This window comes from Hipposideros armiger, unplaced genomic scaffold (genome assembly GCF_001890085.2).
Source record: "Hipposideros armiger isolate ML-2016 unplaced genomic scaffold, ASM189008v1 scaffold_494, whole genome shotgun sequence".
Lineage (NCBI taxonomy): Eukaryota > Metazoa > Chordata > Mammalia > Chiroptera > Hipposideridae > Hipposideros > Hipposideros armiger.
In genome coordinates, this window is record NW_017731844.1 from 627,587 (window position 1) to 643,239 (window position 15,653).

At 65.8% G+C, this 15,653-nt stretch overlaps 2 protein-coding genes across 2 annotated transcripts; both read left to right on the forward strand.

Moving 5' to 3' along the window:
* Positions 1-1,874: 1,874 nt before the first annotated feature.
* TH (tyrosine hydroxylase) lies at positions 1,875-9,118 on the forward strand. The gene is made up of 13 exons (XM_019667323.1): positions 1,875-1,976; positions 3,386-3,598; positions 4,497-4,671; positions 4,994-5,082; positions 5,285-5,352; positions 5,636-5,686; positions 6,056-6,201; positions 6,306-6,441; positions 6,617-6,686; positions 7,173-7,229; positions 7,452-7,547; positions 7,851-7,984; positions 8,729-9,118. The coding sequence occupies exons 1-13, from the start codon at positions 1,887-1,889 to the stop codon at positions 8,886-8,888; spliced, it is 1,485 nt and encodes a 494-aa protein (XP_019522868.1). The 5' UTR covers positions 1,875-1,886; the 3' UTR covers positions 8,889-9,118.
* Positions 9,119-11,054: 1,936 nt separating this feature from the next.
* Positions 11,055-12,161, forward strand: INS (insulin). Its single transcript, XM_019667383.1, has 3 exons — positions 11,055-11,081; positions 11,269-11,472; positions 12,016-12,161. The coding sequence occupies exons 2-3, from the start codon at positions 11,286-11,288 to the stop codon at positions 12,159-12,161; spliced, it is 333 nt and encodes a 110-aa protein (XP_019522928.1). The 5' UTR covers positions 11,055-11,081; positions 11,269-11,285.
* The last annotated feature ends 3,492 nt before the right edge of the window (positions 12,162-15,653 follow it).

Sequence of the window (15,653 nt, forward strand, 5' to 3'; positions counted from 1 at the left end):
TGGGCAGATCCTGTCAGTGCCCTTTGGGGCCTTCTCTGGGCCAGGCCCTGGAGGCAGAGGCCACGGAGACCTCTCCTCGAGGACCCCAGAGTCTAGAGAGGAGACAGCCCAGAGTCTGCACCAGGCACCATGAGGCAGCTGTGAACCAAGCTGGTGGGGGTCCTGCCTCAGGGAGTTTTCGGGGGAGGAGAGCAGAGGAAGGGGAGGGTCATATCAGGGGCACGACGGGGTAGGCTTTGAAGAGTGATGGTCACTGAACTGGGTTTTGTGGGATGTATAGGAGCTTGCCAGGAGAAAAAGGGGGTGAGGAGTGGGATTTCAGACTGGGTATCAAGGAGCCCCAAAACCTCACGGAGGAGGAAATGGGGGTGGTCGGGTAGAGAAGCTGAGCAGGGGTACGTGGGAAGACGTGGTTTCCTTCACCCGGACTGAGCACACAGGCTGCTCCCGGAGAGCCATGGGGGGCCATGGAGGGCTGTGGAGCAAGGGAATAAAGTGGTCGGACCTCGTTTGGGGAAGGGGGAGGGTGTGGTGGGCAGCTGCGGTGGAGACTGGGTGTTTCCTGGGGTGCTGAGAGGTGTGGGGGAGGGGGACTGCAGTGACAAGGTGACCAGGCAGGGCTGGGCCTGCAGGGGTGAGGGGCAGAGTCCAGGGCTCTGGCGCCTGCTGTGTCCAGTGTGTCCCCCTGGGCTGCTGGACACAGAAAGCCCGTCTCCAGAGGCTGCACCTCAGGCAGACTCCCTCTGCAGGTCCTCCCCTGTCCCCACACAGCCACTCACTTGGTGGGCTCCGGCCTTGCATCCCTGCTGACCCCACAGCGCCCAGGGTCCCTTCCGTGAATGCCTTTCTTCAGGAGAAGAGGCCTGTCCCTGAAGGGCCTGGAGCTGCCGGTGGTGCCATGGCCAGAACACCCTCACGCCTTTGCCCAAAGCCATCCCGTCCCCTGGTCTCCTGGGGGCTGATACCACAGTGCGTGGAACTCGGGAGGAACTCCGAGTGGGTTGTCCTCAAGTCCCCCCGAAGCCCCGTCATGCCGAGGGCCAGCTGAGGCAGGGGCTGGGGCCTGAGAGGAGCCCCATGAGGAGGAGGGGAGCAGGGACCCAGGACCCTTGGCATTCAGGGGTGGGTGTGTCCCCGAAGAAGTGGTCAGAGAGGGGCTTCGGGGGACGCTGGGGGCTAGCAGTGGGCCGTGAGGGGCTTGGGTTGCAGCCCGGGGCAGCCGGGCCATGCAGAGCTGAGATGGACAATTGTTAGAGACAGCCCTGTCCCGGGGTCTCGGCCTCCTCCACGCTGGAGGGTGGGCCCTTCTGAAATATACTGGGTCCTGCTGCATGTGTCTGGGAATCCGGGCACAGGGGTCTGGGGTGGGGGCAGATAACACTTCCGCTGATGGCATCTAACGGAAACACGCCGAGGGACCCTGTTGGGAAATTTGGTGAAGAATCTTCTAGAATAGCAGATTGCCTCCTGCGGTCGGAGCCTGGGTGTCTCCTTGGTTTCTGGCACCTGCTCCAAGGTACAGGGTGTAGCCTGTGCCTGCGGAGTGCCGTCCCTGTGTCACCCCGCTTAGGACGTGGGGCGGAGGGATCTCCAGCTGTCCCCAGCTCCGCAGAGCACGCCCACCGGGGCTGAGATGATTCAGACCGAGGGCCAGGCCGCCCCTGCCTGGGTGCCCGCGACAGTGGAGGCAATTAGATTTAATGGGACAGAGCCCTCTCTGCCTCATCTCCCTCCCCGCCTCCCTCAGGCGGCAGCAGGCAGGAGAGGGATGCGACGACGACGGAGATGGGGGGTGGGGGACCCGGAGGGGCTCTGACGTCAGCTCAGCCTATAAGAGGCCGCCTGGCAGAGGGCTGTGGAAAACAGCCCCGGACCTCGCCGGAGTCATGCCCACTCCCAACGCCGCCTCGCCACAGGCCAAGGGCTTCCGCAGGGCCGTCTCGGAGCTGGACGCCAAGCAGGCTGAGGCCATCATGGTAAGAGGGCAGCCTGGTGACCGCTGGCCAGAGTGGACCCGAAGCCCAAGGGGTGTTGCCAGGCTCCGGGTCCACACAGACGCCTCGCATCCAGGTTGGCGTGCAGTCCTGGCAGCGAGCACCTCTGCCCCGGCTGGGTGGGCAACCCCCTGGGTCTGGGTGTTTGAATCTCTGAGGGTGGGTCCTCTGGGCCCAGTGTGTGTGTGACCGTCCCGGGCCTGGCAGCAGCTCATGGTGGGGGGTGCTGAGCAAATGGGGGTGCAGGCCTTGGTTCAGCTAGGAGATGCCAGCTGGAGGCAGAGGACCTGGGCACTGGGGCGAGTCCCACGCATCCTTGCCCATCTACCCGCCATGCACGCGTGTCCCGCGCGTGTCCCTGTCTTGAGTGTCAGGGCCCCTGCTCAGCAACCCTGTGCCTGCAGACCAAGGTGTTGTCACTTGGGAGCCCTGCGATGAAGGGGGTGTGTGCTGGACAGACCCACTGGGCCGGCCCCTCCAGGACAGTGAATAAGGGGAGGCTTCTCGGTCCCAAAAAGGGGTCTTCAGTTCGTCCTCAGGAACACCCCGGAATAATCAGCCCCCCACACATTTAAAGTGGGCTTTTCTTTTTAGGCCTCTGATGAGAATGTGGTTTGAGTTCCAGGAATTTAGCCCACAGGTACCCTCTCGGGGGGCTGTGGGGTTCTCCCAGCCTGGGGCTCTTCCTGGCTCTGTGCACACCCTGAGGTTGGGTGGGGGCTCTGAGAGGGGCTCCCCTGCACCTGCCCCCATCATGTTCCAAGACCCGAGGGCACTAGAACCTCCTTGGAAGTTCGGCTGCAAGGGACATACCCCAGACGTGCAGCTCCTCCTCTGTCCAGGCCTGGGGGTCTCTGTGCAGGGCGAGCGGTGGGGGGGGGGGGAAGTCAGACATGCTGACCCCAGAGACTCACAGTCTCCGGGACAGGCTGTGGACAAGGGCGCCTGTGTCCAGATGGAGGGGAAGTGTGGCCACACATCCTTGCACTGTGGGGAAGGGCCAGGAAGACCATGAGGACAGGTCACTCGTACGGAGAGGCTGGAAGGGGCCCTGGGGCCCGGGTGGGAGCAGCTCCTTGCCAGGCAGCCAGGCACCATGCTCGCTGGCCCTCCCCAAGTTCTGGCCGCCGTCCATCTGGGGGCTGGGGACAGCTCTGAGTCACCCTTTCCTGTCACCTAATCCACTTAGGGCCAGGCCTGGCGACAGGCGACAGCATCTTGGTGCCATGGGTACACCCCCCACGATGCCAGACCTGGGCCTAGGATCTGCCCAGCAGGCCCGGCCCAGCCCGCCGGCCCCTCCAGAGTACACAGCAGGCGCTCACTGGGGCAGCTGGGCTGGCGGGTCAGAGCCCCAGAGCTGGGCTGACTGGGATGCCCTGTGCCCACAGTCCCCGCGCTTCATTGGACGGAGGCAGAGTCTCATCGAGGATGCCCGCAAGGAGCGGGAGAAGGCGGAGGCCGCGGCAGCCTCCTCGGAGCCCGGGGAGCCCCTGGGGGCCGGGGCGTGTGAGGAGCGGGACGGGAAGGCCCTGCTGAGTCTGCTCTTCACCCTGCGGGGCGCCAAGCCCGCCTCCCTGTCCCGTGCCCTGAAGGCATTTGAGGTGAGGGCAGCAGTGGGGGCACCTGGGGGCCGGTGTGGGCGAGGCTCACGCAGAAGCGCCAATAGCCACGAGGGAGGGGTCCCAGGAGCCCTGGGGCCCCCATGGCCCCTCAGCACACCCCTCAGGCCCTCAGGGAACCCCTGATGCCCCTATCCGCTCCCCACACCCACCGCCTTGCATGTGGGGCGAGTGAACGTTGCTCCCAGCAGGGCAGCTGAGGGCAGGGTTCCTTACGCCCACCTGTCCCGATGGGCTCTGGCTGGCTGACATGGCAGGCTGCCTGCATGGGCTGCTCTGGCCGCACCAGGCCGACCGGCAGGAGGCTGGCCTCCAGCTCAGGTGCCTACATGACATAACAGTCAGACTCCCCTCAAGCTCCTGCGATGGCTGTGTGGCCCCAGGGCCCTGGAGACCCACACGTCCTCGTTGCTGGGTGACGGGAGCTGGCGGTGGAGTCGACCCTTCCTGCCAGCCCCCTGGGTGCCCAGTGTCACCTAGCGGTGGGGTCTGAGACTCCTGGCCTCATCCCAGTGGGATTCGGGGCGCACCCGCAGCTCAGGGGTGGCCTCCCCAGATGAGGCCACCAGGGATGGTGGGACCTTCTGACTAGCAGCCAGGAAGTCAGACTGTCTGGATGTGGCCGAGGGACACGCAGACGGCACCACCCAAAACACTGGGTCGAGGAGACTGCTGTGACGTCTGCTATTAGACAAACGAGACAAAACCCGATACCCAGCCTCACACGCTGCTCGAGCGGGAGTCTGACCTGGGCCTGGGAAAGGGTCTGTGTGTCTGGCTGCAAAAGTCCATGGCCAGCTGACCTAAGGGCCCTTGCTTCACCCCTCCCTCGTCCTCACCCCTCCACCGCTGTCCCTCTCCCCTGCTTTTGCTCCCTAAGACCTTTGAAGCCCAAATCCACCACCTGGAGACCCGGCCCGCCCAGAGGCCGCGGGCGGGGGGCCCCCACCTGGAGTACTTTGTGCGCTGCGAGGTGCCCAGTGCTGACCTGGCCTCCCTGCTCAGCTCCGTGCGCCGCGTGGCAGAGGACGTGCGTGGCACCGGGGAGAACAAGGGTGAGGCTGTTCCTCTGTCCTTGAGAGCAGGCCCATGACCTTGAAACATGGGGGTGCAGAGGCTCCCACAGGGGAACCTGAAGGGACCAGGTGGTCTGGCTGGGGGCACCCTTTCCCCGCTGGCTCTGGCCCCCTGTTCCTCTCCACATCTGTGTCCGGGCCTGGGGTACCTCCGGGATCACCCCCACCTCTGGCTGTCACAGTCCCCGGCCACCTCCCACTGCCCCCCAGGCTGTCTGGGGAGGCCACTCCCAGGGTGGGCCATGGTCCACCCACAGGCCAATGGTCACCCAGGTCCTCCTTCCTTCCGTCCTCTGTGAAGTCCTCTGGTTCCCAAGGAAAGTTTCCGAGCTGGACAAGTGTCATCACCTAGTCACCAAGTTTGATCCTGACCTGGACTTGGATCACCCGGTGAGCTGGTGTCTCCCCCGGCCCCAACTGCGCCCTCCGGTACTTGTGGCCGGTGTGGTGGGCATGGACCCCCAGGCTGACCCTGGGCGGGGTGTCCGTCCGGCTCCTGGCAGAACCACTGACCACATCTGGGACGCTGGGGAAGGGAGGGACAGAGGGAGCGGCAGGCCGGCCCCCTGACAGGTGCGTCCTCTGCCGCCAGGGCTTCTCGGACCAGGTGTACCGCCAGCGCAGGAAGTTGATTGCCGAGATAGCCTTCCAGTACAAGCAGTAAGGACCACGCTGGGGCCTCGGCCGGGATCAGGCCCCGTCCTATAGCCTCACACCACACCTGGCGGGGGGGGGGGCAGAGGGGAGGGAAGTGTTTGTCACCAGTACCACCACCTTCACTGTAACTGTAGTCACTGTGTGACGGGGTCCCCAAGTCACCGCCAAGGAAATTGAGGAGTAGGATGGTTAGGCCACTTGCAGAGGCCACACAGCCCGCCAGCATTATGTCCAGCCCCCCACGCTGTCCCCAAGGAGCCCTGACTGGCTGCTGATCTCTCCACAGTGGTGACCCTATTCCCCGTGTGGAGTACACGGCTGAGGAAATCGCCACCTGGTGAGGCCCCGTGACAGCGGCTAGGGAGGGCAGAGGCCGAGATAAGGAGGGCCCTGGGGGCGACCCTCAGAGTCCCCATGAAGCGAGGGCAGTAGCCTCGAGCAGAACAGATGAGGAACAGCGGGGGAGGGACTTCCGGGGACCCCAAATGTAGGCCTGGAAGGAGAGGCAGCCCACGGGTGGGTTGTCCCAAGGAGCGGAGGGCTGCCCGCCCCCATGCGGTCGCTCCCTTGGAATCCCCCAAAGCACAGGTGAAGACCCCTCCCAGTGGCCGAGGGCTTCAGGGACTGGCGAGGGGCCAGCAGGGGCAGAGCAGAGCGCCACCAGCAGGGGCTACTCGCTGCGGCCTGAGCCCCCGCCCTCCCGCAGGAAGGAGATATACACCACTCTCAGAGGCCTTTACGCCACCCACGCCTGCCGGGAGCACCTAGAGGCATTTGAGCTGCTGGAGAGCTCCAGCGGTTACCGGGCGGACAACATCCCCCAGCTGGAGGACGTCTCCCGCTTCCTGAAGGGTGTGGCCCACGGACGGACTGATGGACGGGAGGGCCCGGGGATGGCCGGCCTTGCGGCTGACCCCGCCTGCCCTGCGCCCTGACCGCCCCCCATGCCCTTGCAGAGCGCACAGGCTTCCAGCTGAGGCCCGTGGCCGGCCTGCTGTCCGCCCGGGACTTCCTGGCCAGCCTGGCCTTCCGTGTGTTCCAGTGTACCCAGTACATCCGTCACGCCTCCTCGCCCATGCACTCCCCAGAGCCGTGAGTGTGCCGTCCACTGTGGGCCGCACTGCCCAGCCCACCACACAGGCCAGGAGGAAGCCCACCCACAAGCAGAGGGCCCGGCCCCCCAGGGAGGATGGAGGGAGGGTGCGGGCAGCCTGCCGTCTGTCGATCCCCAGCCCCAGCCCACCCCTCTCTCCTGCCCCCAACGCAGGGACTGCTGCCACGAGCTGCTGGGGCATGTGCCCATGCTGGCCAACCGCACCTTCGCCCAGTTCTCCCAGGTGTGTCCCCAAGGCCTGGGCCAGGAGCCGGGGGTCAGCTGGGGGGCTGCAGCCCCGGGCCTGGGGCTGGAGGGGCTTCACACGCCAGCGAGGGATGTTGCCTGCCCCCCGAGCTGATCGGCCCCCAGCACCGCGCCTGAGCCCCTCCATGGCGGGACGGTGTCCGCTTGGGCCCATGAGACATCAGGAGACGGCATCATCGGGAATAGGGGGATGGGTGGGCTTCGTCCCATTTGGGAAGACCACCTCATCAAGATGACAAGGAAGGTTCCTTTTCCAGGCGTCAGCCCAAGTCGCCACGTGGAGGGGCACAGGCTGGGGTGGAGTCCTGCGGCCTGTGCTGCCACCTGCTGGGTTTCTGCGGAACTGCAGAGAGTTGTTTCAGGAGGGCCCCCAAGTCCCCTGAAGGGCTACTGACACCCCCAGCGCCTAGACAATGGCAGCTGACAGCACCCCCACCCCATCAGCCTTCTCCTCCCTCCACAGGACATTGGCCTGGCATCCTTAGGAGCCTCGGACGAGGAAATTGAGAAGCTGTCCACGGTGGGTTCACACATGGCGGACGGAGCCTGGGGGCGAGCTCAGGACCCCGGAGTTCAGGCCAGGGTCCTTCTGGGCTGAGGTCTCCGCTGCTGTCCAGGGGGTGTCACCCTCACACTGTGACCACTCCCGGAGCCTGGCCCACTCTGCCTGGGTGGACGGTGCCCCGGGGGTCACCGGTGGCCGGGGCAGCTGTCTCTCACTGACCCTGGGCTGTCCCCACAGCTGTACTGGTTCACGGTGGAGTTTGGGCTGTGCAAACAGGACGGAGAGCTGAAGGCCTACGGCGCCGGGCTGCTGTCTTCCTACGGGGAGCTCCTGGTGAGACCCTCTCTGCAGCAGCCCCCAGCAGGGAGGGGTTGAATCTGGGGTCCCAGTGGGGAGGGTGGCCTTGGCTGTGCCTTCTAGATTCAGGTCTCCCAGAGGCTGGAGCAAGGGACCGCCCATGAACAGGGCAGGGAAAGCTCATCTGGGCCCCACTCACACTGTGCCCAGGCCTTTGGAGGACCCCCTGGGAGGAGGGTGTGAGTCCACACCCAGAGCCATGGTGGCGCCAGGCTACCCGTCCCAGTCCCCATGGGCCCTGGGGTGCAGGGACCCTGTGACACTGTGGCTTCCTGCCAGCACTCCCTCTCTGAGGAGCCCGAGATCCGAGCCTTCGACCCTGATGCTGCGGCCGTGCAGCCCTACCAGGACCAGACGTACCAGTCCGTGTACTTCGTGTCCGAGAGCTTCAGCGACGCCAAGGACAAGCTCAGGTGGGCCGGCTGCCATGAGTCCCAGGCTGGCTGAGCCGGTGGGCAGGCCGGACCTGTGAACCCGCTTCCCAGAGGAGAAAACCTGGGTCACAACACCTCTCCCACAGCAGTACCCCTGCCCCCCGCAAAGTCTGGGGAGGCGGAGACCTGCTGGGCTGGTGGCATGGCTAAGGCAGGCCACGGCCGGGTCAAGGCCAGGCCTTTAGAAGGCAGAGTCTGACCTTCATAAGTAGGATGTGTGAGGTCCTTCCCAGCTCCTGCCCTCTGAGCAGCTGGGGCCGTGGGGTGGGATGGAGGAGAGGGGCCGGATGAGGAGCCTGGAGGGAGCAGGGAGCTCCCAAGTCTGGGTGCTGAGGGTGCAGTGGCCAGGGCCCCCCAGGGGAAGAGGGCGGAGCCTGATGCGTCCCACCTGTTACCTGGGAAAGGGCCTGATTTTCCAGCCAATCTCCTGTCATCCCAGGAGAAACGGGTCCAGGGGTTGTGCGCCCCGAGTGGAAAGGCGGGGAGGGCTGGCTCCCACACACAAGCTTGAGGATCGAGATGTAACGGGCTCTCCAGGGCCCGTGGTCTGGGAAGGCTTCCTGGAGGAGGAGGCCTGGCTGACTGGGCCTTGGGGAGGATGAGGAGGGGCTAGGGTGTCCTGGAGGCCAAGACCCTGCCCCAAGCTGCCCCAGCTCCTCCCTGTCCCCCCAATGCCCCGAGTCCCCACAGGGTGACGGAGGGTCCGTGATGGCCCCTCTCCAGGAGCTACGCCTCCCGCATCCAGCGCCCCTTCTCCGTGAAGTTCGACCCGTACACGCTGACCATTGATGTGCTGGACAGTCCCCGCGCCATCCGCCGCTCCCTGGAGGGTGTCCAAGATGAGCTTCACGCCCTCGCCCACGCACTGAGTGCCATCGGCTAGGAGCAGCGGGCAAGGCCCCATGGGCCCCTGTGGGCCGGCCCGGGGTCTCGTGGCCCCTCCCCAGCCTCCCCTGACCCCCGCTCACATGACAGGCGGGGTCACAAGCACCCGCCAGAGACCCTTCCTACCCAGGGCACCTCGCCGACCCCACTGGCCGCTTCTGAGCTCTGCCTTATCCTTGTGCCACTATGCTGCCAGCCATGCTGTGTGCTGCCCGTTCACGGTCTTAATAAAACAAGCCCTGAGCACCTGCCTAGCGTCCGAGTCCGTGCCCCCTCCCCACAGTCCCGGGCCCTCGCACCCTCTCAGCCTTGCTCAGAGGTCTCTCTTTGGCCCCCTCGTTCTGCGAGGCCTCACCGGGCAGTCCAGGCCAGACGGGAGCCCCACCTGGGGCTGGGTGTTGGGGGTGGGGCAGGGCTCACAGCTGTGCCAATTGGGGGGTGTGATCTCTGAGGTCCACTAGGAGGACAGGGTTCCAGGGGGCCAGCCCGTGAGAGCAGCTGGAGGCACAGCTGCCCCTAGTCCCCACACCCCACCTCATGCAGAGCAGGACCTGGAAACATTCCCCAAAATGTGTGCTAATGGAGAGCTCAGCTGAGCTGGTTCCCAGGTGACCCCTCTGGGGCTCAGTCTCCCCAGCAAGGTGGGTGAGGGGCTAGATTCTGGGTTTTGTAAGATATCTGCAAGCTCACTTGGGGGGTCTGGGCATGGCTCTCCCTCAGAGACCCCACATCCTCCAGGGCTGGCCCCCCTTTCCCATCCTGCCCTGGCCCATGCAGGAGCAGCCCGGGGCTTACTGGGGGGAGCCTGTCTCCTTACTTCCTGCAGGGTGGGGTGGAATGCCAGTGCATCTTCCAGGCCCTGCAAATGCCCTGCAGCCATGCACGCCACTCATCCACCAGGGCCCTGGCTCTAAACTCAGGATGTCAGTCCTGGCAAACTCCTACTCGTCCGTCAAGGCCCCCTGGGCAAAGCCCCCTCCCTCAGCCGCCCTGGGAGGCGCCCTTCCATCGCTTTGCCTCAAGCGTCTTCACTGTGTTCAGCTCTCCTGCTCCTGAGTCACTTCAGCTCGTGAGGCCCCGGCTAAGGGCTGTTTCCACAGAGACCCCGGGGAAGGGCTGGTGGCGGCCTCGTCTGCCTCTGGCCCTCCTGGCCCCTGGGCTCTGCCCTTCCACCTGGGTCTGCCCCCATCCAGCCTCCTGCCCTGCGCACCCCTCTCAAAGGGACCCCCAAGTCTCTGGTTGCAGAGGCCATAATGTCCTGGAAAGAAGGCTCAACCGTCCTCGGCCGTGAAGGACCTGAGGACCCTGGAGCCAGAGGGTTAGAGGCGGCCAAGGTGGGAGGGGGTGGGAGGGGAGTCCCACCGCCCCCTCCATGACTGTCCAGGGGACCTGGGGGCGCCCAGGGGCTCGCCCATATGACAGCAGAGGCGCCGATGAGGTCTTGGGGCCGGGCCTGAAAGGGGTCAGCACTGGGAGGTGGGCAGGGGCTGCAGGAAGAAGGCTGGGGGCTGAGGAGGCGCCCGGCTGGGACGTGGTGGGGCCATGTCCACGGAGTCTCGTCAGATCACAGAGCGGGGGCCGCTGCTCCCACACTGAAGCTGGGAGTCAGAGGCCAGCCTGAGGGGGCCTCACAGCTACTGGGCCCCAAGTTTGGCCCTCCTTGCAGCACCCCAGGGAACTGGGGGTCTCAGGGGTGGAGGGAGGCCGCTGTGCTGGGGTGGGGTGGGAGCAGTGCTGTGAGCAAAGAGAGGACGTCCCTCACTTTCCCACCCGCATGGCCCAGACCATCCACGGGCCTTGAGGACAGACCGGGATCGAGGGCCCAGGGCCCAAGGCGGGGACAGGAAGAGTGCCCCCTTGCACCCCCTTCCCAGCTACCAGGACTAATGTGGAAAGTGTGGCTTTGCTCCCGGGGCGTGGGGGACATTTGCCCCCAGCTGCGAGCAGGGACTTCTGGGCCATCAGGCCCTCATTAAGACTCTAATGACCCCAGTGGCCCGAGAGGTGCTGACGACCAAGGAGATGTCCCTGTACCAGGGAAATGATGCAGAAGTTGCAGCCTCAGCCTCAGGCCATCTGCCACCCCCGAGGCTCTAAGGGGCGGGCGGTGGGTGGGGGGTTATAAAGCCAGCGGTGCCCGGCAGCCCCCAGCCCTCCAGACCGGCTGCATTCTGAGGCTATCAGCAGGCAGGTCTGTCCCGGGGTGCTCCGGTCAGCCTGGGGTGGGGGCTGCCCCGCTGGGGTCCAGGGCGTCGGGGCCCCAGGCCCAACTTCCGGAGGACGTGGGCTCCTGCCCTAGAGCGTTTGGGCCTGGGCACTGGGTGGGGGTCCCCAGCAGGGCATGTGCCCCCACTGGTTGCAACCTTGCTGGTCTCCAGGTCGTCGACACCCCGCCATGGCCCTGTGGATGCGCCTCGTGCCCCTGCTGGCCCTGCTGGCCCTCTGGACGCCTGCCCCGGCCCGGGCCTTCGTCAACCAGCACCTGTGCGGCTCCCACCTGGTGGAGGCGTTGTACCTGGTTTGCGGGGAGCGTGGCTTCTTCTACACGCCCAAGGCCCGCCGGGAGCTGGAGGACCCGCAGGGTGAGCCCGCTGTGATGCCCCACCCTGCCCCGCTGGCACCCGGGAGCAGTTAGGCAGGACTTTTAACTTTTAAAAGAAATGACGTGCCCTTGGTCACGTACCAGCAGTGACCAGCTCCCTAGTCGGTGTTGGCATCCAGGGGCTCAGCCCCGACGGCGCCCCTTCCCCACCATCCCTTCTCAGCCCCTCCTCCTGCTCCAACCAACGACCCCTCCTGACAACGGCAGCTTCAGGGGGAGTTTCATCGAGCGGGCCGGGTCCTGGGCGCTGACTGCCTTGGGGTGACATAGAGGCGATGGGGGTGCTGCATGTCCTCAGGGGCCGTGGGAAAGGACCCAGTCCTGGGAGCTGGGGCTGCGAGGAGTCAGGGGTGGGGGGCAAGCCCGGGGACACCTGTTCAGGTTCCTACAGTGGCACTGCCCTGGGGGACAGCGGCAGGATGTGGGGGCCTCCGGGAGGAGTGACCCCGCCCTCCCCGGGGCTGTGCGGGGCTTGGGGGCTGCTGTGTACCCTGACTGTTGGTCCCATGTGTCCTCCGGGCAGCAGGGCAGGCGGAGCTGGGCGGGGGTCCAGGCACGGGTGGCCTGCAGTCCTTGGCCCTGGAGGGACCCCCGCAGAAGCGCGGCATCGTGGACCAGTGCTGCACGAGTATCTGCTCCCTGTACCAGCTGGAGAACTACTGCAACTGAGAGCACCCCGGGCGCCAAGCCTCCCGCTCCTTGTACCCCAAGTGACCTAATAAAGCCCTTGAATGAGCTCGGTGCTGTTGTCTGTACGCCGAGGGCTGGCAGGGCACGGGCGGGCCCATCTCCCCGTCTGGGCCGTGACTGCCGTGGGGTCCCTCCCCGAGCCCCCCTTCTCTGGCCCCTTCGAGCTTTCTCTACGCTCACTGGCTGCCCACGGCAAATGGCAGTGCCCCCCAGCTGAAGGGCTCTTCTTGGCTGCCAGCTGCCCCCTACCCTGGGGCGCGGGGAGGGCCCACGGCTTCCTGGCTACTTCAAGACGGGGCAGAGAAGGGCTGTAGGGGTCTCCAGGAGGCTGGGGTGCTGGCTGGGAGCTGACACCCCTAGCTCAGAAGCCTTGATCTCTGAGCTCCCAGGGTGCTTTTCCGGGAAAAAGAATGAGGACATTCCAGCAGTTTCTCCCCACTAGCCCCGCCGGGACCTGCTGTTAGGGCTGTTTCTGATGGAGGCCCTTCGAGGGAGGAGGCTGGTCTTACAAGGGTCGGGGACACAGGAGGGGCACAACGGGCTGCCCACGCTGCGCCTTTCTCATTGTCCCCAGCCCCCAGCCCAGATCCAGCCAGAGGACCCCACGGGGGCCCTGAAGGCATAAGAGGGGGCTGGATGGCACCTCTGAGCTGGGGGACAGGCTCGGACCAGGGGCTGGGGGCCCAGGGCTCAGGGCATCCTGGCTGTGACTCCTAAACACTGCAGCCCACAGGGCCACAGATGGGGCCAGTCTCCCCGCCGCCCCTCAGCCTCTACCCCCACTATGCAGCCCCACACCCACTGGTCCCCCTCAGGAGTGCCATCAGGGCCTGAGGACTAGGTCACTCGAGGCCCAGGTCTTCAGTGGTCCTGACATCCCTCCTCCTCAGAAGCCACTGCAGCCCAGGGTGGCTCCACTGGGCACCCCACCCAGGCCACCACCTGGCATGCCAGAGAGCCCGGGGCTGCCTGGCCTGGCCATGGCCTGGGAGGTCAGAGAGTGACCCTGGCTGCCCCAAAGCCTGGCCAGCCCGCCAGCTGCCCAGACCAGGCCAATCTGCACCTTTCCTGAAGGCCCCACCTAGGCCTGGGCCCCAGTGGCTGCAGACCACTCAGTGGCTGCCCCCGGAGCCAGAAGCAGACCTTCCTGCTGGGGGCCCAGCCACCTGGGCAGGCCTCCTGGCAGCCCCACGGCCCCCTCCCAGGTCGCCTTCACCATGACCATCCCGACACCCCACCAAAGAAGCTGCTTCAGGCCCCAGCTAGCCCCGCCCCTGGAGTGGACGGCCGGACACTGGACCCAGGAAAGGAGGAGGAGGAGGAGGCTGGGACACCCAGGCGTCCCCATCGGCCCCAGGAGAGAAAAGGGTGTCCTGCAGGAGTTGAGGTACGTGAGGGCCACGGGCCCGGCCAGACGCAGCTGGGACGGGAGGTGGGCCCGCTGGGGTCAGGCTGCCCCGGAGGCAGCAGCCGGCCCAGCCTGCGTCCTGGCTGGCCCTGTCCACCAGCAAGACTCTGGAGGACCCAGGACCTTTTCTCCTTCTGGTGCCAGCAAGCTCCGTGGAGGGGAGCAGGGGCCCTTTGGGGTCCGGGGGCACAGGGGCCAACCCAGCTGTCAGGACTCACAGTGTGGCTGGGCCGGGGTGGTGCCGGGGACTCAGGAGTGTCACTCAAGGACTGTGCACTCAAGAAACTCGGTCACGGTGCGACACCACCCTCGGCCCCTTGCCTGGATGGGGGCCTGCCTCCCTTCCCCCCAGAGACCTCCCCAGCCCTGAGACCCAAGACCCTCCACCCGAACCTCTCCTGCCAGCCCTTTGGGCCTACGACGCCCATGGCTGTTCTTGAAAAGGGCCGGTGGGGAACTCCATACTCCTGGCACGGATGAAGTCCCTGAGGCAGAGAGGGCTGCCCAAGGTCGCCGGTGGCAGAGGTGGGATCAGACCCTAGGCCCTGAACCCCAGATGCCCACATTCCTGGGGCCCCTAGGTCACCCGCAGGCCTTGGCCCCGCTGTCTGCTCAGCCCCGTGCTCCGCCCCTTCTGGGAATCAGGACAGTCCTGTGTCCTCGGGTCCTGCCTGCCCTTGGAACTGGGCCTTACTTGTCATGGGGCTGGCAGTGGCTGTCAACTGTGTCTATCCTTGTGTGTCACCCTGGCATGGGGAGTGGGGGTCCAAGTGTCCCCCCCCCAGCCAAGGGCGGTGGGAGGTGGAGGAGCAGCTGTTGCAAGGCCCCCTGACCCTGCTGGGTCCCCAGAGGGCTGGGATCTCCCAGGGGACATCACTGAGCGCCGCCCCACGCACGTGTCCCTTTTGCGCACGCTCACATCTGTCCCACCATCACACGTGCCATGTGGGGCGGGCACTGTTGCACTCGTGTTCCTCCTGGGGAGACTGAGGCCAGGGCCCGGGTCTGTCCCTCTAGTGCCCACAGCCCAAGAGCATTGTGCCAGGGTGGCTGACTCCAGGCTGGCTCCCGGGTTGTACCTGCTCCTGGCATGGGTGACCTGGCATCCGTACCTGGCAGGTGGGGCAGTATTTGCCCTCTGTTGGCAGTAAATATTTACCGTCCTCACCGTTCTCCTGGCCTGAACAGACCCTGAGGGGCACGGGAGGGGGACGCAGGGCTGCCAGGTCAGGCCCCGCTGTCCTGGAGGGCCTGGTGGGGGGCCAGCAGGGGGAGAGGGAGTGAGACCAGGAACCAGGGGCCTGAGCTGCTGGAAAAGGCCCCCCAGCAGAGCCAAGGCGCCGTGTCTGTCCAACTAGACTGTGAAAGGGGAACACCTGTGTCCCCACCTTGGGGAGTCTGTCCTCGGACCCAGGCAGGGCTGGGACCCAAGTGCATAGCAGCTTTGCTGGGTGGGCACCTGGCCACACAGGGAAAGGTGGCCGGAGCGGCTATTTGCAGATGAGACCAGCAGAGGGCGCCAGAACCCCAGTTTTGCTGCACCCCCCTTGCGCAGGGCTGGCTATCCTGGTGGGTGGACTGCTTGGTAGGGTCTGCTGCCCACCTGCTAGCACTCACAGGGGCTTCTGGGGATGCCCGAGGGGCGGACCACCCTAGGTCCTGGAAGCTTAGGAAGGAGAGAGGGTGTCCAAGGTCTCAGCCCCCCATCAAGCCCCCACCCATCATCTCACAGGCCCAGGCTTCCTGGAGGAGCAGCGGGACAGGTGTGCTGGGTCCCCAACATCTTGGGAAAGTCCCCAATGAGAATCTGACCTCCAGACCCCCAGAATCAGAGACCTGGGAAGTCCTTAGGGGTGACTTCTCCCAGCACCCGCATGTTATGGCCGAGCAAACCAAGGCAGGAGGGCCAGGCACCCAGGTCCCCCCGGAGCCTTTGCTGAGGTTCTCCAGGGCCCTGGGGAAACAGGCTGGGGGCTGGGGATAGTTGTCACTGTCATGCCAGGAGGTCCCTTACTCTGCTTGTAGCTACCTCGGCCACTCAGGCCGGAAGGCTCATGTAAGGG

Bases quoted from the DNA above. Each gene is read 5' to 3' on its own strand.
- TH (XM_019667323.1), top strand. From the start codon at position 1,887: ATGCCCACTCCCAACGCCGCCTCGCCACAGGCCAAGGGCTTCCGCAGG. The intron at 3,599-4,496 runs GTGAGGGCAGCA...TTGCTCCCTAAG, and splicing joins GTGCCCTGAAGGCATTTGAG to ACCTTTGAAGCCCAAATCCA. The intron at 6,687-7,172 runs GTGTGTCCCCAA...CTCCCTCCACAG, and splicing joins CCTTCGCCCAGTTCTCCCAG to GACATTGGCCTGGCATCCTT.
- INS (XM_019667383.1), top strand. From the start codon at position 11,286: ATGGCCCTGTGGATGCGCCTCGTGCCCCTGCTGGCCCTGCTGGCCCTC. The intron at 11,473-12,015 runs GTGAGCCCGCTG...TCCTCCGGGCAG, and splicing joins GGAGCTGGAGGACCCGCAGG to CAGGGCAGGCGGAGCTGGGC.